Source organism: Pseudophryne corroboree, chromosome 8 (genome assembly GCF_028390025.1).
Source record: "Pseudophryne corroboree isolate aPseCor3 chromosome 8, aPseCor3.hap2, whole genome shotgun sequence".
Lineage (NCBI taxonomy): Eukaryota > Metazoa > Chordata > Amphibia > Anura > Myobatrachidae > Pseudophryne > Pseudophryne corroboree.
The window spans coordinates 266,777,421-266,796,396 of NC_086451.1; the positions used below are offsets into that span (position 1 = coordinate 266,777,421).

Genomic DNA, 18,976 nt, shown 5'->3' on the forward strand with positions numbered 1-18,976 from the left:
TACGTACGTTTTACCGGCAGCCGGGATCCCGACTGTCATGATCCCGACAGCGGGATCCCAGCCACCAGTATGCCGAAAGCACACTAATGGGCAAAACCATGCTGCACTACAGATGGGGCAGATGTAATATAAGCAGAGATTTAGATGTGGGTGTGTATCGTTCCTGTGCAGGGTAAATACTGGCTGCTTTATTTTTACACTGCAATTTAGATTTCAGCTTGAACACACCCCACCCAAATCTAACTCTCTCTGCACATCTTACATCCGCCCCACCTGCAGTGCAACATGGTTTTGCCCATTAGTGTGCTTTTTTGGTTCGCTAACAAACCTGAACAAGGCTCTTAGGAGGTAATTCAGCTCTGATTGCTGCTGTGTGTTTTCGCACCGCAATGCGCAGGCGCGTCGGACAGCTGCAATGGGCATCGTCTGTCAGCGACGTGATGGTGCAAAGGATCCATTCGCACGGCGTACGCAAGGTGATTGATAGGAAGAGGCTGTTTGTGGGTGGCAACTGACTGTTTACAGGGAGTGTCCAGAAAAACACAGGCATGTCCAAGCGTTTTGAAGAAGTGTGTCTGACGTCAGCTCCGGCCTCGATCAGCAGAATTCAATCGCACTGGAAAATTAAGTCCCGGGCTGCGGAGAGACTGCACAAACTGATTCTTATCAGCTCTGCTTACACATAGGAACGCACACTTGTACAGCGAAAATACACTACCCCTGTAAGCGGAGACTATCTGATCGCAGGACAGCTAAAAGCAAATCAGATCTGAATTAGGCCCTTAGTCATTTTCTTTGCTCGCTATTCACCCATCACTGTTTGACCTCCTCAGATACTGTGCAAGTTATTAAATATGCGGATGACATAGCAACCATTGAATTAATTTCTGGGGAGAACAAAGCAATTTGTCAAATGGAAATTAGGAACCTGGTGGCCAGGAGTAAGGTTAACCACCTCTTGTTAAATGTGGATAAAACCAAGGAATTGGTGATGGATTTCAGATGTGGTGGTAAACGTCCACTACTCCCAGCATCCATAAATGGGCTGAACGTTGACTTTGTTCAGTCATTTAACTTTTTAGATATTTAGGTTTCCTGTAATTTGTCTTGGGTGGGTTACACACTATCAATAATCAAAAAAAAGTACACCAACGCTTACTTTTCCTACGCGGTCTCAAAGTTTCAGGTGTTTCTACTTTAAGGAATTTTTATGGATGCTCTATTCAGTGTGTTTTAATTTACGGAATCATTGTATGGTACGGTAATTGTACCTCCCGTGAGGAGTTAGAGCATTTAGTTTGCTCTGCCAGCAAAATTATAGGGGTGCAGCTGCAGACTGTTAATGATCTTTATGCAGCGAGATTGATAAAGAGCTAAGAGTATACTTGCTGATTCAAGCCAATTGTCCTTACGGCTTTTTACTAACTTGCCATCTGGAAAGCGATTTAGATCAATGAAAGCACGCAAGACTCGCCTACGTGACTGCTTCTTTCCAACTGCTGTGCGCACGTTAAACACTTATGGCCAATAATTTGTCATCTCATCTGTGCTATGTGTGTATTTTTTTATACCAGTGTCTGTTTTATACTATTGCTTTAGTGAGTTGTACAATTAAATTTAGTTGTCAGATTTGTTTGATGACAATAAATTGTATTGTATTGTATACTATATCCCTATGCACACGGTCTGCTGTCTCATGCCCTGCTGGGGTCTCCAATGTTCTCCACAGTTTCCTCCTTTATTGGAGGACTACTCTATAATGTCAAATAAATTTCAGGATTTTACTCACCAGAAAGGATTTGCCGTTTCTGTTCTTTTAAGGACAGTGTGGGAAGAACATCTTCAGACTCTTCTGAACCATCATCATCTGCAGAGACCCACTGAGGGTTTGAGGAATTACCCAGTTGACGGGACCAATATTCACGCCTGAGCCATTCCATCACAAAGTCCCATCCTGAGCAGAGAAAGAGAGGACATGTCTAATCAGAAGTGTCCCAGCCAAGTACCTCCCTACGCCAACAAAGAAAACTTAACATTAGCTTATTTATTTTGATCACCTATTCAGAAGGAAATCTAATTTGCAGTGTTAAAATTGTCTACCCTGTCCATCTAGCACACCAAGACAACTATGAGCACTTTCAGAATGGAAGCTCGACCACACTTGGGTCGACAGGTCTTAAGGTCGACATGAGTTTTATAAGAAAAATTTGGGTGTCGTTTTCGCCGTACAGTGAGCAGGAGCCCCAATTAGTGCACAGCGTCCCCTTGCATGGCTCTGATAATGTCGATATTATCTTAAACCATAAAGATATACCTTTAAACACACTTTTACCATGGAGCCGTTGCGGCCGCTAGACTTCGTACACACGCTACGTACTCTGTGCGCTATTTGCGTACAGAGTCCCGTACCTTGTACGGACTTAGCGTACAAACACCGCGCTGGGGGTACAAAGTACACACAGAGCGCACACACTCTTGATATACTTTAAACCTTATTAGTAATGCAATGCAATGATATTATTACACTCTAAACCTTATGCAGCAAAGCACTGCAATGATGTTACACCTTAAACCTTATGCAGCGCTGACGGTACAAAGTACCCGCAGCGCGTACACAACTTATCAATACACTTTTAAACCTTATATAGTTAGGTAATGTAATACGCTTTAAACCCTGGCAGGGAAAACAAGACACAACACCGATTTGTAGTTAAACACTGGGCTCCGACACCTCAGCGTATATATCTGGAAGGGGATAACAATACAATTTATACACTACAATACAACAGAGTAAATGGCTACAGCAATGTACATACGTGAGAATATTCGCTTGCGCAACCTGGTCCAGTCCTCCGCTAATCAGGTAGATAGCGTTAAGAGTCTTCTGACCGGCCAGGCAGCAACAGGCTTTTTATACACTACTTCCAAAAGCAATACAATGGATACTGTAATCCCTTTGTCCATTGGACACAGGAATGCACTTTTACAGTACAAGAGAGGTCATAGATCAATTTGAATAGGTGGGCGATGTCTTTCTCAACTGCTCTTGTGGGTGGTCTCCTCTGGATTCCCGCCGCATACATAATATACAGTAAATACAGTTTAAACCTATATTCTACTTCTGCACATAACTATACGCAGGAACATGCGATCTTCCTCTAACCAACACCGGAATGTTACCCTTAAAATACCCTACAGCTGGATACCAGACACCACCTTATGACCTTGTTCTGTCCCCTCCTATCCTGTAAAGGTGAATCCCTTTGTTCTGGAATCATTTAAACAGTTGTTACTTTCTGATGTGGTGTAGGGGGGCTGTGTGTACAATGTGCACTATTTGGATTAAATATGTCATGTTTCGATAACCTTCCATGCGTTCACAAACTCCGCCGTAAATACCCATACCACGCGCAGGACCGCGGGAGCGACCATACGCAAATTGCGGATATGTGCACGCACGGCGGAACAAGTGCACGCGCAGCGGGCAAGTGTGTGTTGTTAGTACGTAATGTGTGTACTGGAATATTTTTCGACTTTTACAGTCCACAATAACTGCCACTATCTAAACACTAAACAGAAAAAATAAGAATTTACTCACCGGTAATTCTATTTCTCGTAGTCCGTAGTGGATGCTGGGAACTCCGTAAGGACCATGGGGAATAGACGGCTCCGCAGGAGACTGGGCACATCTAAAGAAAGATTTAGGACTATCTGGTGTGCACTGGCTCCTCCCCCTATGACCCTCCTCCAAGCCTCAGTTAGGACACTGTGCCCGGAAGAGCTGACACAAGGAGGAAGGATTTTGAATCCCGGGTAAGACTCATACCAGCCACACCAATCACACGTATAACTCGTGATAGGAACCCCGGTTAACAGTATGATAACAAAAGGAGCCTCTGAACAGATGGCTCGCAATAATAACCCGATTTGTGTAACAATAACTATTTACAAGTATTGCAGACAATCCGCACTTGGGATGGGCGCCCAGCATCCACTACGAACTACGAGAAATAGAATTACCGGTGAGTAAATTCTTATTTTCTCTGACGTCCTAGTGGATGCTGGGAACTCCGTAAGGACTATGGGGATTATACCAAAGCTCCCAAACGGGCGGGAGAGTGCGGACGACTCTGCAACACCGAATGAGAGAACTCCAGGTCCTCCTCAGCCAGGGTATCAAATTTGTAGAATTTTGCAAACGTGTTTGCCCCTGACCAAGTAGCAGCTCGGCAAAGTTGTAAAGCCGAGACCCCTCGGGCAGCCGCCCAAGATGATACCACCTTCCTTGTGGAATGGGCTTTTACAGATTTAGGCTGCGGTAGTCCCACCGCAGAATGCGCCAGCTGAATAGTGCTACAAATCCAGCGCGCAATAGACTGCTTAGAAGCAGGAGCACCCAGCTTGGTGGGTGCATACAGGATAAACAGCGAGTCAGTTTTTCTGACTCCAGCCGTCCTGGAAACATAAATTTTCAGGGCCCTGACTACGTCCAGCAACTTGGAATCCTCCAAGTCCCTAGTAGCCGCAGGCACCACAATAGGTTGGTTCAAGTGAAAAGCTGAGACCACCTTTGGGAGAAACGGAGGACGAGTCCTCAATTCTGCCCTATCCATATGGAAAATCAGATAAGGGCTTTTACAAGACAAAGCCGCCAATTCTGAAACCCGCCTGGCCGACGCCAGGGCCAACAGCATGACCACTTTCCACGTGAGATATTTTAAATCCACAGTCTTAAGTGGTTCGAACCAATGTGATTTTAGAAATGCCAAAACCACATTGAGATCCCAAGATGCCACTGGGGGCACAAAAGGAGGCTGAATATGCAGAACTCCTTTGACAAAAGTCTGAACTTCAGGCAGTGAAGCCAGTTCTTTCTGGAAGAAAATCGACAGAGCCGAAATCTGGACATTTATGGACCCCAATTTGAGGCCCAACGACACCCCTGCTTGCAGGAAGTGCAGGAATCGACCCAGTTGAAATTCCTCCATCGGGGCCTTCATGGCCTCACACCAAGCAACATATTTCCGCCAAATGCGGTGATAATGTTTTGCGGTGACATCCTTCCTGGCTTTGATCAGGGTAGGGATGACTTCCTCCGGAATACCCTTTTCTTTCAGGATCCGGTGTTCAACCGCCATGCCGTCAAACGCAGCCGCGGTAAGTCTTGGAACAGACAGGGTCCCTGCTGCAGCAGGTCTTGTCTGAGCGGCAGAGGCCAAGGGTACTCTGCAAGCATCTCTTGAAGTTCCGGGTACCAAGCTCTTCTTGGCCAATCCAGAACCACGAGTATGGTTTTCACTTCTTGCCTTCTTATTATTCTCAGTACCTTTGGTATGAGAGGTAGAGGAGGAAACGCATAAACCGACTGGTACACCCATGGTGTCACTAGAGCGTCCACCGCTATCGCCTGAGGGTCTCTTGACCGGGCGCAATATCTTTTCAACTTCTTGTTGAGGCGGGACGCCATCATGTCTACCTGTGGTTTTTCCCACCGGTTGACCAGCATTTGGAAGACTTCTGGATGAAGTCCCCATTCTCCCGGGTGGAGGTCGTGCCTGCTGAGGAAGTCTGCTTCCCAGTTGTCCACTCCCGGAATGAACACTGCTGTCAGTGCTAACACATGATTCTCTGCCCATCTGAGAATCCTTGTGGCTTCTGCCATAGCCATCCTGCTTCTCGTGCCGCCCTGTCTGTTTACATGGGCGACCGCCGTGATGTTGTCTGACTGGATCAGTACCGGCTGGTTTTGAAGCAGGGGTCTTGCCTGGCTTAGGGCATTGTAAATGGCCCTTAGCTCCAGGATATTTATGTGAAGAGAAATTTCCTGATTTGACCACAGTCCTTGGAAATTTCTTCCCTTTGTGACTGCCCCCCAGCCACGAAGGCTGGCATCCGTGGTCACCAGGACCCAGTCCTGTATTCCGAATCTGCGGTCCTCTAGTAGATGAGCCCTCTGCAGCCACCACAGCAGCGACACCCTGGTTCTGGACGATAGGGTTATCCGCTGTTGCATCTGGAGATGGGACCCGGACCATTTGTCCAACAGGTCCCACTGGAACGTCCTTGCGTGGAACCTTCCGAATGGAATTGCTTCGTATGAAGCTACCATTTTTCCCAGGACTCGTGTGCATTGATGTACCGACACTTTTCCTGGTTTTAGGATGTCTCTGACCAGAGATGACAATTCCTCGGCTTTTTCCAGTGGAAGAAACACTCTTTTCTGGTCTGTGTCCAGAATCATTCCCAGGAACAGAAGACGTGTCGTCGGGACCAGCTGTGACTTTGGAATATTGAGAATCCAGCCGTGCTGTTGTAGCACTTCCCGAGAAAGTGCCACCCCCACTATCAACTGTTCTTTGGACCTCGCCTTTATCAGGAGATCGTCCAAGTACGGGATAATTAAAACTCCCTTCTTGCGAAGGAGTATCATCATTTCGGCCATTACCTTGGTAAAGACCCTCGGTGCCGTGGATAACCCAAACGGCAGCGTCTGGAACTGATAATGACAGTCTTGTACCACAAATCTGAGGTACTCCTGGTGCGGAGGGTAAATGGGGACATGCAGGTACGCATCCTTGATGTCCAGGGAGACCATGTAATCCCCCTCCTCCAGGCTCGCAATAACCGCCCTGAGCGATTCCATCTTGAACTTGAACCTTTTGATATAAGTGTTCAAGTCTTTTAAATTTAAGATGGGTCTCACCGAACCGTCCGGTTTCGGTACCACAAACATTGTGGAGTAGTAACCCTTTCCTTGCTGAAGAAGGGGTACCTTGACAATCACTTTCTGTGAATACAGTTTTTGAATAGCCACCACACTGCCTCCCTGGCAGAGGGAGTTGCCGGCAAGGCAGATTTTAGGAAACGGCGGGGGGGGGGGGAGACGTCTCGAATTCCAGCCTGTACCCCTGAGATACTACTTGAAGGACCCAGGGATCCACCTGTGAGAGAGCCCACTGTGTGCTGAAAAACCTGAGACGTGCCCCCACCGTTCCCGGTTCCGCCTGAGCAGCCCCAGCGTCATGCTGTGGACTTACCGGACGCAGGGGAGGACTTCTGCTCCTGGGAACTAGCTGTGTGCTGCAGCTTTTTCCCCCTTCCTCTGCCCCTCGGCAGAAAGAATGAGCCTCTAGCCCTCTTATTTTTCTGGGGCCGAAAGGACTGTACCTGATAATACGGTGCTTTCTTTTGCTGTGGGGTAGCCTGTGGCAAAAGAGTCGATTTCCCAGCAGTAGCTGTGGAAACGAGGTCTGAAAGACCTTCCCCAAAAAGTTCCACCCCTTTATAGGGTAAAACTTCCATGTGCCGCTTGGAGTCGGCATCACCTGACCATTGCCTAGTCCATAACCCCCATCTGGCGGCAATGCACATAGCGCTTATTTTTGATGCCAGCCGGCAGATATCCCTCTGTGCATCACGCATGTATAAGACTGCGTCTTTTATATGGTCAATCGTTAGCAAAATATTGTCCCTATCCATGGTATCAATGTTTTCCGACAGGGAGTCTGACCACGCAGCTGCAGCACTGCACATCCAAGCTGATGCAATAGCGGGTCTCAATATAATGCCAGTGTGTGTGTATATAGCTTTTAGGGTACTTTCCTGCTTTCTATCAGCAGGTTCTTTAAGGGCGGCCGTATCCGGAGATGGTAGTGCCACCTTCTTTGATAAGCGTGTCAGCGCTTTATCTACCCTAGGGGGTGTTTCCCAGCGTGACCTATCCTCTGGCGGGAAAGGGTACGCAGCCATTAACAGTTTAGAAATGATCAATTTCTTATCTGGGGAAGACCACGCTTCCTCACACACCTCATTTAATTCGTCAGATGCAGGAAAAACTACTGGTAGTTTTTTCTCACCAAACATAATACCCTTTTTTGTGGTACCAGGGGTATCATCAGAAATGTGTAAAACATTTTTCATTGCCTCAATCATGTAACGGGTGGATCTATTGGAGGGTACACTCGTCTCATCATCGTCGACACTGGAGTCGGTATCCGTGTCGACATCTGTATCTGTCATCTGAGGTAGCGGGCGTTTTATAGCCCCTGATGACTTTGAGACGCTTGGACAGGCACAAGCTGAGTAGCCGGCTGTCCTATGTCGTCAAACCTTTTATGTAAGGAGCTGACACTGTCACGTAATTCCTTCCATAAGTCCATCCACACTGCTGTCGACCCCGCAGGGGGTGACATCACATTCACAGGCATTTGCTCCGCCTCCACATCATTATCCTCATCATACATGTCGACACAGCAGTACCGACACCCAGCAGGCACACAGGGAATGCTCTTACAGAGGACAGGACCCCACAAAGCCCTTTGGGGAGACAGAGGGAGAGTATGCCAGCACACACCAGGGCGCTATATAACACAGGGATATCACCTATACAGAGTGTTTTCCCTTATAGCTGCCTATATAATATATATACTGCGCCTAAATTGTGCCCCCCCTCTCTTTTTTTACCCTTTCTGTAGTGCAGGACTGCAGGGGAGAGCCAGGGAGCTTCCTTCCAGCGGAGCTGTGAGGGAAAAATGGCGCCAGTGTGCTGAGGGAGATGGCTCCGCCCCTTTTTCGGCAGGCTTTCTCCCGCTATTTTATCGTTTCTGGCAGGGGTTAATATACACCTATATAGCCCCTGAGGCTATATATGGTGTTAGTTTTGCCAGCCAAGGTGTTATTATTGCTGCTCAGGGCGCCCCCCCCCCCAGCGCCCTGCACCCATCAAGTGACCGGAGTGTGTGGTGTGCATGAGGAGCAATGGCGCACAGCTGCAGTGCTGTGCGCTACCTTGGAGAAGACAGAAGTCTTCAGCCGCCGATTTTCCGGACCACCTTCTTGCTTCTGGCTCTGTAAGGGGGACGGCGGCGCGGCACCGGGAACGGACGACGAGGTCGGGTCCTGTGTTCGATCCCTCTGGAGCTAATGGTGTCCAGTAGCCTAAGAAGCCCAAGCTACCACCAGTTAGGTAGGTTCGCTTAGTCTCCCCTTAGTCCCTCGCTGCAGTGAGCCTGTTGCCAGCAGGTCTCACTGTAAAATAAAAAACCTAAACTATACTTTCTTCTAGGAGCTCAGGAGAGCCCCTAGTGTGCATCCAGTTCAGCCGGGCACAGAAATCTAACTGAGGCTTGGAGGAGGGTCATAGGGGGAGGAGCCAGTGCACACCAGATAGTCCTAAATCTTTCTTTAGATGTGCCCAGTCTCCTGCGGAGCCGTCTATTCCCCATGGTCCTTACGGAGTTCCCAGCATCCACTAGGACGTCAGAGAAATATACAATACAATATCTACAGATGGTTGGATAGTAGGAGGAGAGGTGTAGGCGGGAAATGTATGATCTAGTGGGATAGTAAAAGCATGTATGTATGAATCCATGTCTGAGGGGCATGTATCATCGCGCCGTATATGTTCTAGATAAGCTTCGAGGTATTGCGAAGTATACATTAAATCCTTCTTATCCCGTATTAAGGGTCTGTAAGTGGGCCAACAAACACTACCAAGCTCTTTTCGGCTTCTTGTTCCAACAAATGGGGAGCACATTTAGTTGATGATACATGGAGGGGGAACATATGTGAGTGCTAATATATGTGGATATCACCTGTCGACTATGTGTGTCACTAACTGAAGGTTGTAGAGATGAAGATAAGACACATATCTAAAATACATTCACATAACATTTTCGTAATCATTCTTGGGTGTAGTCGATGTCTTTTCCGGATGGGTGCATCTGGGCAGAGGGGGAGACAAAGGAAAAATGGGTGAAAGAAAAAGGCCATGGAATTCATTTGCAATCCTTATCACAACACCGTCTCTACGGGTGGGTCATAAATTAAATCTGCTGCGGTAACAATGCCCCCGCTCCTTAGACTAAATTTTGTGCCGTGCTTGCGCCGCGTTAGAATTCGAACACACCTAAATATCAAACCAATAATTATGACGACTCCCAGGATACAAAGGAGAAACTTCCCTACACTCATAATAACATTTTGAGCCCACTCTCCTAATCCTGGGAACCAATTTCGTGGGTTTAACCATGAGACCCAGCCGGTCAGTTCATTACTCACAGTAGTCAGGGTAAGGTTGTGTCTCCTTCGGAACTCCCACTTCAACTGCAAGATATCGTCCATCTATTGATCGATGATCTCGGTTGGGTCATCAGTGCTGTTTGTAATATACGTGCAGCACTTCACACCATATTGAGTTGCCAAAGTGACACAGTACCCACCCGTCACGGCTGTGATATAATTGAGGACCATCCTATGCTGGATCAGTTCTGTCTTGTAAGCTTGCAATTCCCTACCCGTATACCTGAAGGTGTCGTCATACATCTCAGTGATATTATCTATCAAGTTCGCCAGCGCATGGATATACCTATAATTTATAGTTCCTCTGGCCGTACGGGTGACGTCTAATGCGATAAGGAACTGAATCCCTGTGGATTCGTGGATCAAATCAGAGGCTACGTGCTCTGTCCTCTCTATGAGGTGTCTCTTGACGATGTGTTCATAATGAATGAGAGTATAAGGAGCCTGAGCACTGCGGTGAATATCTTTCATCTTATCATGGGCTATGGTCATGACCTCTGGCAACACTCTTCCAATATAACACAATCACTCTGAGTTCGGGGCAAGCCACTTATACGCCTTCCTCCCACATATGAAATAGGCATCATCGGGGAGAACATATGGGACAGAATATGACATTACCATATTGCAAACTTTCCAAGTGAAAAACCCAATCCCTAGTTCTCCCATCTGCTCAGTACAAGTATCAGGCTGGATGATATGAGCACAGTACCCTGGTGATACTTCTCCAACCCACATGGTCTTTCTTCCTCGAGTATACCTATAGCGAAAATACCTTCCACTGCTGGCTATTTGGCGTACAAGTTGCAAGTCTATGGGTATCTTATCAGCTCTGTGTGAAAAGGTCATGGTCTGGTTATTCCAGGTCACTTCCCAATTTCCCGGTTTTCGGGAATTGGAAATGTTGAAACACACTAAGGATCTATCTACACGATACTGGTGGAGCTTCAAGCTAGGGGGCCTAGAAATAATAAGATTTTACTCACCGGTAAATCTATTTCTCGTAGTCCGTAGTGGATGCTGGGGACTCCGTAAGGACCATGGGGAATAACGGGCTCCGAAGGAGGCTGGGCACTCTAGAAAGATTTATGACTACCTGGTGTGCACTGGCTCCTCCCACTATGACCCTCCTCCAAGCCTCAGTTAGGACACTGTGCCCGGACGAGCTGACATAATAAGGAAGGATTTTGAATCCCGGGTAAGACTCATACCAGCCACACCAATCACACCGTATAACTCGTGATACTATACCCAGTTAACAGTATGAATATAACTGAGCCTCTCAACAGATGGCTCAACAATAACCCTTTAGTTAGGCAATAACTATATACAAGTATTGCAGACAATCCGCACTTGGGATGGGCGCCCAGCATCCACTACGGACTACGAGAAATAGATTTACCGGTGAGTAAAATCTTATTTTCTCTGACGTCCTAGTGGATGCTGGGAACTCCGTAAGGACCATGGGGATTATACCAAAGCTCCCAAACGGGCGGGAGAGTGCGGGTGACTCTGCAGCACCGAATGAGAGAACTCCAGGTCCTCCTCAGCCAGGGTATCAATTTTGTAGAATTTTGCAAACGTGTTTGCCCCTGACCAAGTAACAGCTCGGCAAAGTTGTAAAGCCGAGACCCCTCGGGCAGCCGCCCAAGATGAGCCCACCTTCCCTGTGGAATGGGCTTTCACTGATTTAAGATGCGGCAGTCCAGCCGCAGAATGCGCCTGCTGAATCGTGTCACAGATCCAGCGAGCGATAGTCTGCTTAGAAGCAGGAGCACCCAGCCTGTTGGGTGCATACAGGATAAATAGCGAGTCAATTTTCCTGACTCTAGCCGTCCTGGAAACATCATTTTTCAAGGCCCCGACTACGTCCAGTAACTTGGAATCCTCCAAGTCCCTAGTAGCCGCAGGCACCACAATAGGTTGGTTCAAGTGAAAAGCTGATACCACCTTAGGGAGAAACTGGGGACGAGTCCTCAATTCTGCCCTATCCATATGGAAAATCAGATAAGGACTTTTATATGACAAAGCCGCCAATTCTGATACACGCCTGGCCGAAACCAAGGCCAATAACATGACCACTTTCAACGGGAGATATTTTAGATCCACGGTTTTTAGTGGTTCAAACCAATGTGATTTTAAGAAACTCAACACCACGTTGAGATCCCAAGGTGCCACTGGAGGCACAACCGGGGGCTGAATATGCAGCACTCCTTTTACAATGTCTGAACTTCAGGTACTGAAGCTAATGCTTTCTGGAAGAAAATCGACAGAGCCGAGTTCTGTATCTTAATGGAGCCTAATTTTAGGCCCATAGACACTCCTGCTTATAGGAAATGCAGAAATCGACCTAGTTGAAATTCCTCTGTTGGGGCCTTTTTTGGCCTCACACCAAGCAACATATTTCCGCCATATGCGGTGATAATGTTTTGCAGTTACATCTTTCCTGGCTTGAATCAGCGTAGGAATGACTTCCTCCGGAATGCCCTTTTCCTTTAGGATCCGGCGTTCAACCGCCATGCCATCAAAACGTAGCCGCGGTAAGTCTTGGAACAGACAGGGCCCCTGCTGCAGCAGGTCCTGTCTGAGCGGCAGAGGCCATGGGTCCTCTGATATATTTTCTTGAAGTTCTGGGTACCAGGCTCTTCTTGGCCAATCCGGAACCACGAGTATCGTTCTTACTCCTCGCCTTCTTATTATTCTCAGTACCTTTGGTATGAGAGGCAGAGGGGGGAACACATAAAACGACTGGTACACCCACGGTGTTACCAGAGCGTCCACAGCTATCGCCTGAAGGTCCCTTGACCTGGCGCAATATCTTTTATAGCTTTTTGTTGAGGCGGGACGCCTTCATGTCCACCTGTGGCCTTTCCCAATGGTGTACAATCCTTTGGAAGACTTCTGGATGAAGTCCCCACACTCTCGGGTGGAAGTCGTGTCTGCTGAGAAGATCTGCTTCCCAGTTGTCCACTCCGGCAATGAACACTGCTGACAGTGCTAACACATGATTTTCCGCCCATCGGAGAATCCTTGTGGCTTCTGCCATCGCCATCCTGCTTCTTGTGCCGCCCTGTTGGTTTACATGGGCGACTGCCGTGATGTTGCCTGATTGGATCAGGACCGGCTGGTTTTGAAGCAGAGGCCTTGCCTGACTCAGGGCATTGTAAATGGCCCTCTGTTCCAGAATATTTATGTAGGGAAGTCACCTGACTTGACCAAAGTCCCTGGAAGTTTCTTCCCTGTGTGACTGCCCCCCAGCCTCAAAGGCTGGCATCCATGGTCACTAGGACCTAGTCCTGTATGTCGAACCTGCAGCCCTCTTGAAGATGGGCACTCTGCAGCCACTACAGTAGAGATACCCTGGTCCTTGGAGACAGGGTTATCAGCCTAATGCATCTGAAGATGCGACCCGGACCACTTGTCTAACAGGTCCCCCTGAAAAGTTCTTGCATGGAACCTGCCGAATGGGATTGCTTCGTAGGAAGCTAACATTTTTCCCAGGACTCGCGTGCAATGATGCACCGATAACTGTTTTGGCTTCAGGAGGTCTCTGACTAGAGATGACAGCTCCTTGGCTTTCTCCACCGGGAGAAACACTTATTTCTGGTGTGTGTCCAGAACCATCCCCAGGAACAGTAGACGTGTCGTAGGAACCAGCTGTGACTCTGGATTGTTAGAATCCAACCGTGCTGTTGTAGCACTTTCCAAAATAGTGCTACCCCGACTAGCAACTGCTCCTTGGACCTCGCCCTTATAAGGAGATTGTCCAAGTACGGGATAATTAAAACTCCCCTTTTTCGAAGGAGTATCATCATTCCGGCCATTACCTTGGTAACACCCTCGGTGCCATGTACAGTCCAAACGGCAGAGTCTGGACTTGGTACAGGTTGAGTATCCCATATCCATATATTCCGAAATACGGAATATTCCGAAATACGGACTTTGAGTGAGAGTGAGATAGTGAAACCTTTGTTTTTTGATGTCTCAATGTACACAAACTTTGTTTAATACACAAAGTTAATAAAAATATTGTATTAAATGACCTTCAGGCTGTGTGTATAAGGTGTATATGAAACATAAATGAATTGTGTGAATGTACACACACTTTGTTTAATGCACAAAGTTATAAAAAATATTGGCTAAAATGACCTTCAGGCTGTGTGTATAAGGTGTATATGTAACATAAATGCATTCTGTGCTTAGATTTAGGTCCCATCACCATGATATCTCACTATGGTATGCAATTATTCCAAAATACGGAAAAATCCTATATCCAAAGTACCTCTGGTCCCAAGCATTTTGGATAAGGGAGACTCAACCTGTAATGGTAATCCTGTACCACAAATCTGAGGTACTCCTGACGAGGATAGTAAATAGGGACATGCAGGTAAGCATCCTTGATGTCCCGGGATACCATATAATCCCCCTCGTCCAGGCTTGCAATAACCGCCCTGAGCGATTCCATCTTGAACTTGAATTTTTTATGCATGTGTTCAAGGATTTTAAATATAAAGGGTCACACCGAACCATGTGGTTTCGGTACCCCAAACCGTGTGGAATAGTAACCCCGTCCTTGTTGAAGTAGGGGCACCTTAAGTATTATCTGCTGGGAATACAGCTTATTAATTGCCTCTAGCACAGCCTCCCTGCCTGAGGGAGTTGTCGGCAAGGCATATTTGAGGAAACGGCGGGGGGAAGACATCTCAAATTCCAGCTTGTACCCCTGAAATACTACTTGAATGAAACAGGGATCCACCTGTGAGCGAGCCCACTGATCGCTGAAATTTTTGAGACGGCCCCCCACCGTACCTGGCTACACCTGTGGAGCCCCCGCGTCATGCTGTGGACTCAGAGGAAGCGAGAGAAGAATTATGATTCTGGGAACAGGCTGACTGGTGCAGCTTTTTCCCTCTTCCCTTGTCTTTGTACAGAAAGGAAGCGCCTTTGACCCGCTTGCTTTTCTGAAGCCGAAAGGACTGTACCTGATAATACAGTGCTTTCTTAGTCTGTGAGGAAAACTGAGGTAAAAATATTTCTTCCCAGCTGTTGCTGCGGATACGAGGTCCCAGAGACCATCCCCAAATAATTCCTCACCCTTATAAGGCAGAATCTCTATGCGCCTTTTAAGGTCAGCATCACCTGTCCAGTGACAGGTCTCTAATACCCTCCTGACAGAATGGACATTACATTCATTTTGGATGCCAGCCGGCAAAATATCCCTCTGTGCATCCCCCATATATAAGACGACGTCTTTAATATGTTCTCATGTTAGCAAACTAGTATGTTTGACAGGGTCACCGACCACGCTGCAGCAGCACGCTCTGCAGGTTTCAGTCTAGTACCTGAGTGTGTAAATACAGACTTCAGGATAGCCTCCTGCTTTTTATCAACAGGTACCTTCAAAGTGGCCGTTCCTAAAACGGCAGTGCCACCTATTTTGACAACCGTGTGAGCGCCTTATCCACCCTAGGGGATATCTCCCAGCGTAACTTATCCTCTGGCGGGAAAAGGTACGCCATCAGTAACTTTTTTGAAATTACCAGTTTCTTATCAGGGGGAACCCACGCTTTTCACACACTTCATTCATTCATCTGATGGGGGAACAAAACACTGCCTGCTTTTTCTCCCCAAACATAAAAACCCCATTTTTAGAGGTTAATGTCAGAAATGTGTAACACATTTTCTTTATTGCCGGGATCAAGTCACGGATGTTCCTAGTGGATTGTGTATATGTCTCAACCTTGTCGACACTGGAGTCAGACTCCGTGTCGACATCTGTGTCTGCCATCTGAATGAGCGGGCGTTTTTGAGCCCCTGATGGCCTTTGAGACGCCTGGGCAGGCACGGGCTGAGAAGCCGGCTGTCCCACAGCTGTTACGTCATCCACCCTTTTATGTAAGGAGTTGACACTGTCGGTTAATACCTTTTACCTAACCATCCACTCTGGTGTCGGCCCCACAGGGGGCGACATCACATTTATCGGCATCTGCTCCGTCACTATATAAGCCTCCTCCTCAAACATGTCGACACAGCTGTACCGACACACCGCACACACACAGGGAATGCTCTGACTGAGGACAGGACCCACAAAGCCCTTTGGGGAGACAGAGAGAGAGTATGCCAGCACACACCAGAGCGCTATATAATGAGGGGATTAACACTATAACTGAGTGAATTTTCCCCCATAGCTGCTTGTATATACAATATTGCGCCTAAATTTAGTGCCCCCCCTCTCTTTTTTACCCTTTGAGCCTGAAAACTACAGGGGAGAGCCTGGGGAGCTTTCTTCCAGTTGCACTGTGAAGAGAAAATGGCGCCAGTGTGTCTGAGGGAGATAGCTCCGCCCCTTTTCCGCGGCCTATTCTCCCGCTTTTTTCTGGATTCTGGCAGGGGTATTTACCACATATATAGCCTCTGGGGCTATATATTGTGGTATTTTTGCCAGCCAAGGTGTTTTTATTGCTGCTCAGGGCGCCCCCCCCAAGCTCCCTGCACCCTCAGTGACCGGAGTGTGAAGTGTGTATGAGGAGCAATGGCGCACAGCTGCAGTGCTGTGCGCTACCTTGGTGAAGACTGATGTCTTCTGCCGCCGTTTTTCCGGACCTCTTCTTGCTTCTGGCTCTGTAAGGGGGACGGCGGCGCGGCTCCGGGACCGAACACCAAGGACTGGGCCTGCGGTCGATCCCTCTGGAGCTAATGGTGTCCAGTAGCCTAAGAAGCCCAATCCGGCTGCAAGCAGGCGAGTTCGCTTCTTCTCCCCTTAGTCCCTCGCTGCAGTGAGCCTGTTGCCAGCAGGTCTCACTGAAAATAAAAAACCTAGATCTATACTTTCTTTCTAAGGGCTCAGGAGAGCCCCTAGTGTGCATCCAACCTCGGCCGGGCACAAGATCTAACTGAGGCTTGGAGGAGGGTCATAGTGGGAGGAGCCAGTGCACACCAGGTAGTCATAAATCTTTCTAGAGTGCCCAGCCTCCTTCGGAGCCCGCTATTCCCTATGGTCCTTACGGAGTTCCCAGCATCCACTAGGACGTCAGAGAAATTAAATTTCTTGTCCACCGGACTCACACCCCGTAATTCGAGTACCTCATCTATAGCTAAAGGGTATGGTACTAATCCTGACTTGCTCTGACCTTGAGGTACTTGTGAGCACTCCCAGCATTCTGTCTGGTTTAAGACCTTACCCACTAGTGAGTGGTAATCACTCAATGGATGACGGTCCATGTTGATATTAAGGCTGGACTGACATCTCTGGATGCACCCATCCTCAACTATGTTCTCACAATTCCTACAAATGCAATTTTCTTCAGCCAATAACCCTTCACAGTGCCTCCGAGTTCCCTGACTACCAGATCGTTTTCTGATACTCGCCTTTGCTCGAGTGATGTGTTGGTCTTGGAATTCTACAAATCCGTCCTCGCCATCAGAACCCATTCCAGATCCTTTCTCGACCTCTCTGGGACTCTCTCCGAAACAGACTGTTCTGGTCAACAACAGGGTTAACAGGAAAACCCAGAATGCAGTCTCTTGGGGTAAGTCCATCTAGTTAAGGGGAGAGAAAGGGAACAAGAAGGAGGGTAGTGGGAGATGGAGAAGATAATAAAAAAAAGAAAAACTGGTGCGACAACCGCCTCTGGTCTTGTTGTTCTCCGCGCTCAGGTGCCGTGACAACAGTCCTGCCTCTCAACCTTCCCGGAACAGACACTCCAGTGATACGATGTTCTCTCCGAGTCAGCGACCTTTCTGTAGGGAACATAAATCTTGTATTTCAATGTGTTTAACTGTTGTATGAAGTAAACCATCTTTGGAAAGTGAAAAGAGAGGGGGGGGAATAATAAAAAGAAAATTTGTCAGATTTGTGTTCACCATCAGGCTGTCACACCATCATGTATATCGGTATCTATGCACAGTCTATCTTCACCAGTATTCCCATTCTCCACCCTTTGTGCATGACCAGGCACACCGATACTGGTGTCCCTATGCTAATGAGATATACTGGATTTAGGCAGAGCTCTGACAGACCGAGTAGGCATGTGACGTTTGAACTGTAATCCTGACAGTGAACGTAAGAGATGAAGAGGGAACTTTGAAGACAAAGTACAGAGTTTAGTAACAGGTAAGTTTGTAAAGGCAAAGAAGATTTTACAAAGTTTGACATCTGGATTTGGCACTACGGGGAATGATTCCCTAATCTGTCTGTTCCCCTTAAAAAAAAAATTTTTTTATGTGTGTTATATCTCTACTGGGACTATCCCAGCCATAAATCCAGTGTCTTGTCCATTCTAAGTTCATAGGGAACCCGGTATCCTTGAGATAATTTCCTCTACCTGTGATGGACATGCATCTAAAACAGTGGAATGCAATATTAGTCTCCGTGGGTATTTAACATATTTTGTGCTTCCTGGGTGGGAGCACTCTATATGTATACCATCTCTAACAAAACTCCTGTTAAATTACTTAGAAATCACTTCTGCTAGAGAGAGAGAAGCCGAAGTTTAGAGGCCTCCTCCTAATCCTAGTAAGTTCTGTCAAAAGGGTAAAGTTGCATTTATTCTGTTCTTCCCATTAACCGAATCTGTGTTTTATATATGGCTAGTGATTCCTTAATATATGTCCCTTGATCCCATCTATGTGTTTAATAACGTGGCTTGTTTATTCTGTCTAGGGGTCTATATTGGCTATGTGCTGTATTACTCTTACAATTTCTAGCAAAATGTCCTTTATTTTTACAAATGTAACATATTCTCGGTCTTTTGTTACTACTAGGGTTTTGGGGATTGGGCTGATGATACTTGGGTGTAAGAGCCTGCATACTTTCAATCCTCAGCCTCTCCTCTTGCAGTTTTCTACGCCTAGCAATGTTCCTATGGTGTTCAATTGCGCACTCTCTAAGGCAAGC

The 18,976-nt window shown here is 47.3% G+C and overlaps 1 protein-coding gene across 1 annotated transcript in view; it reads right to left on the reverse strand.

Moving 5' to 3' along the window:
- The window catches only part of LAS1L (LAS1 like ribosome biogenesis factor), a 201,059-nt gene that overhangs the window by 100,442 nt on the left and 81,641 nt on the right, over positions 1-18,976 (reverse strand). Inside the window, exon 5 of the mRNA XM_063937222.1 lies at positions 1,790-1,954. Coding sequence (XP_063793292.1) covers positions 1,790-1,954 — 165 coding nt within the window. The remainder of the gene's footprint in view (positions 1-1,789; positions 1,955-18,976) is intronic.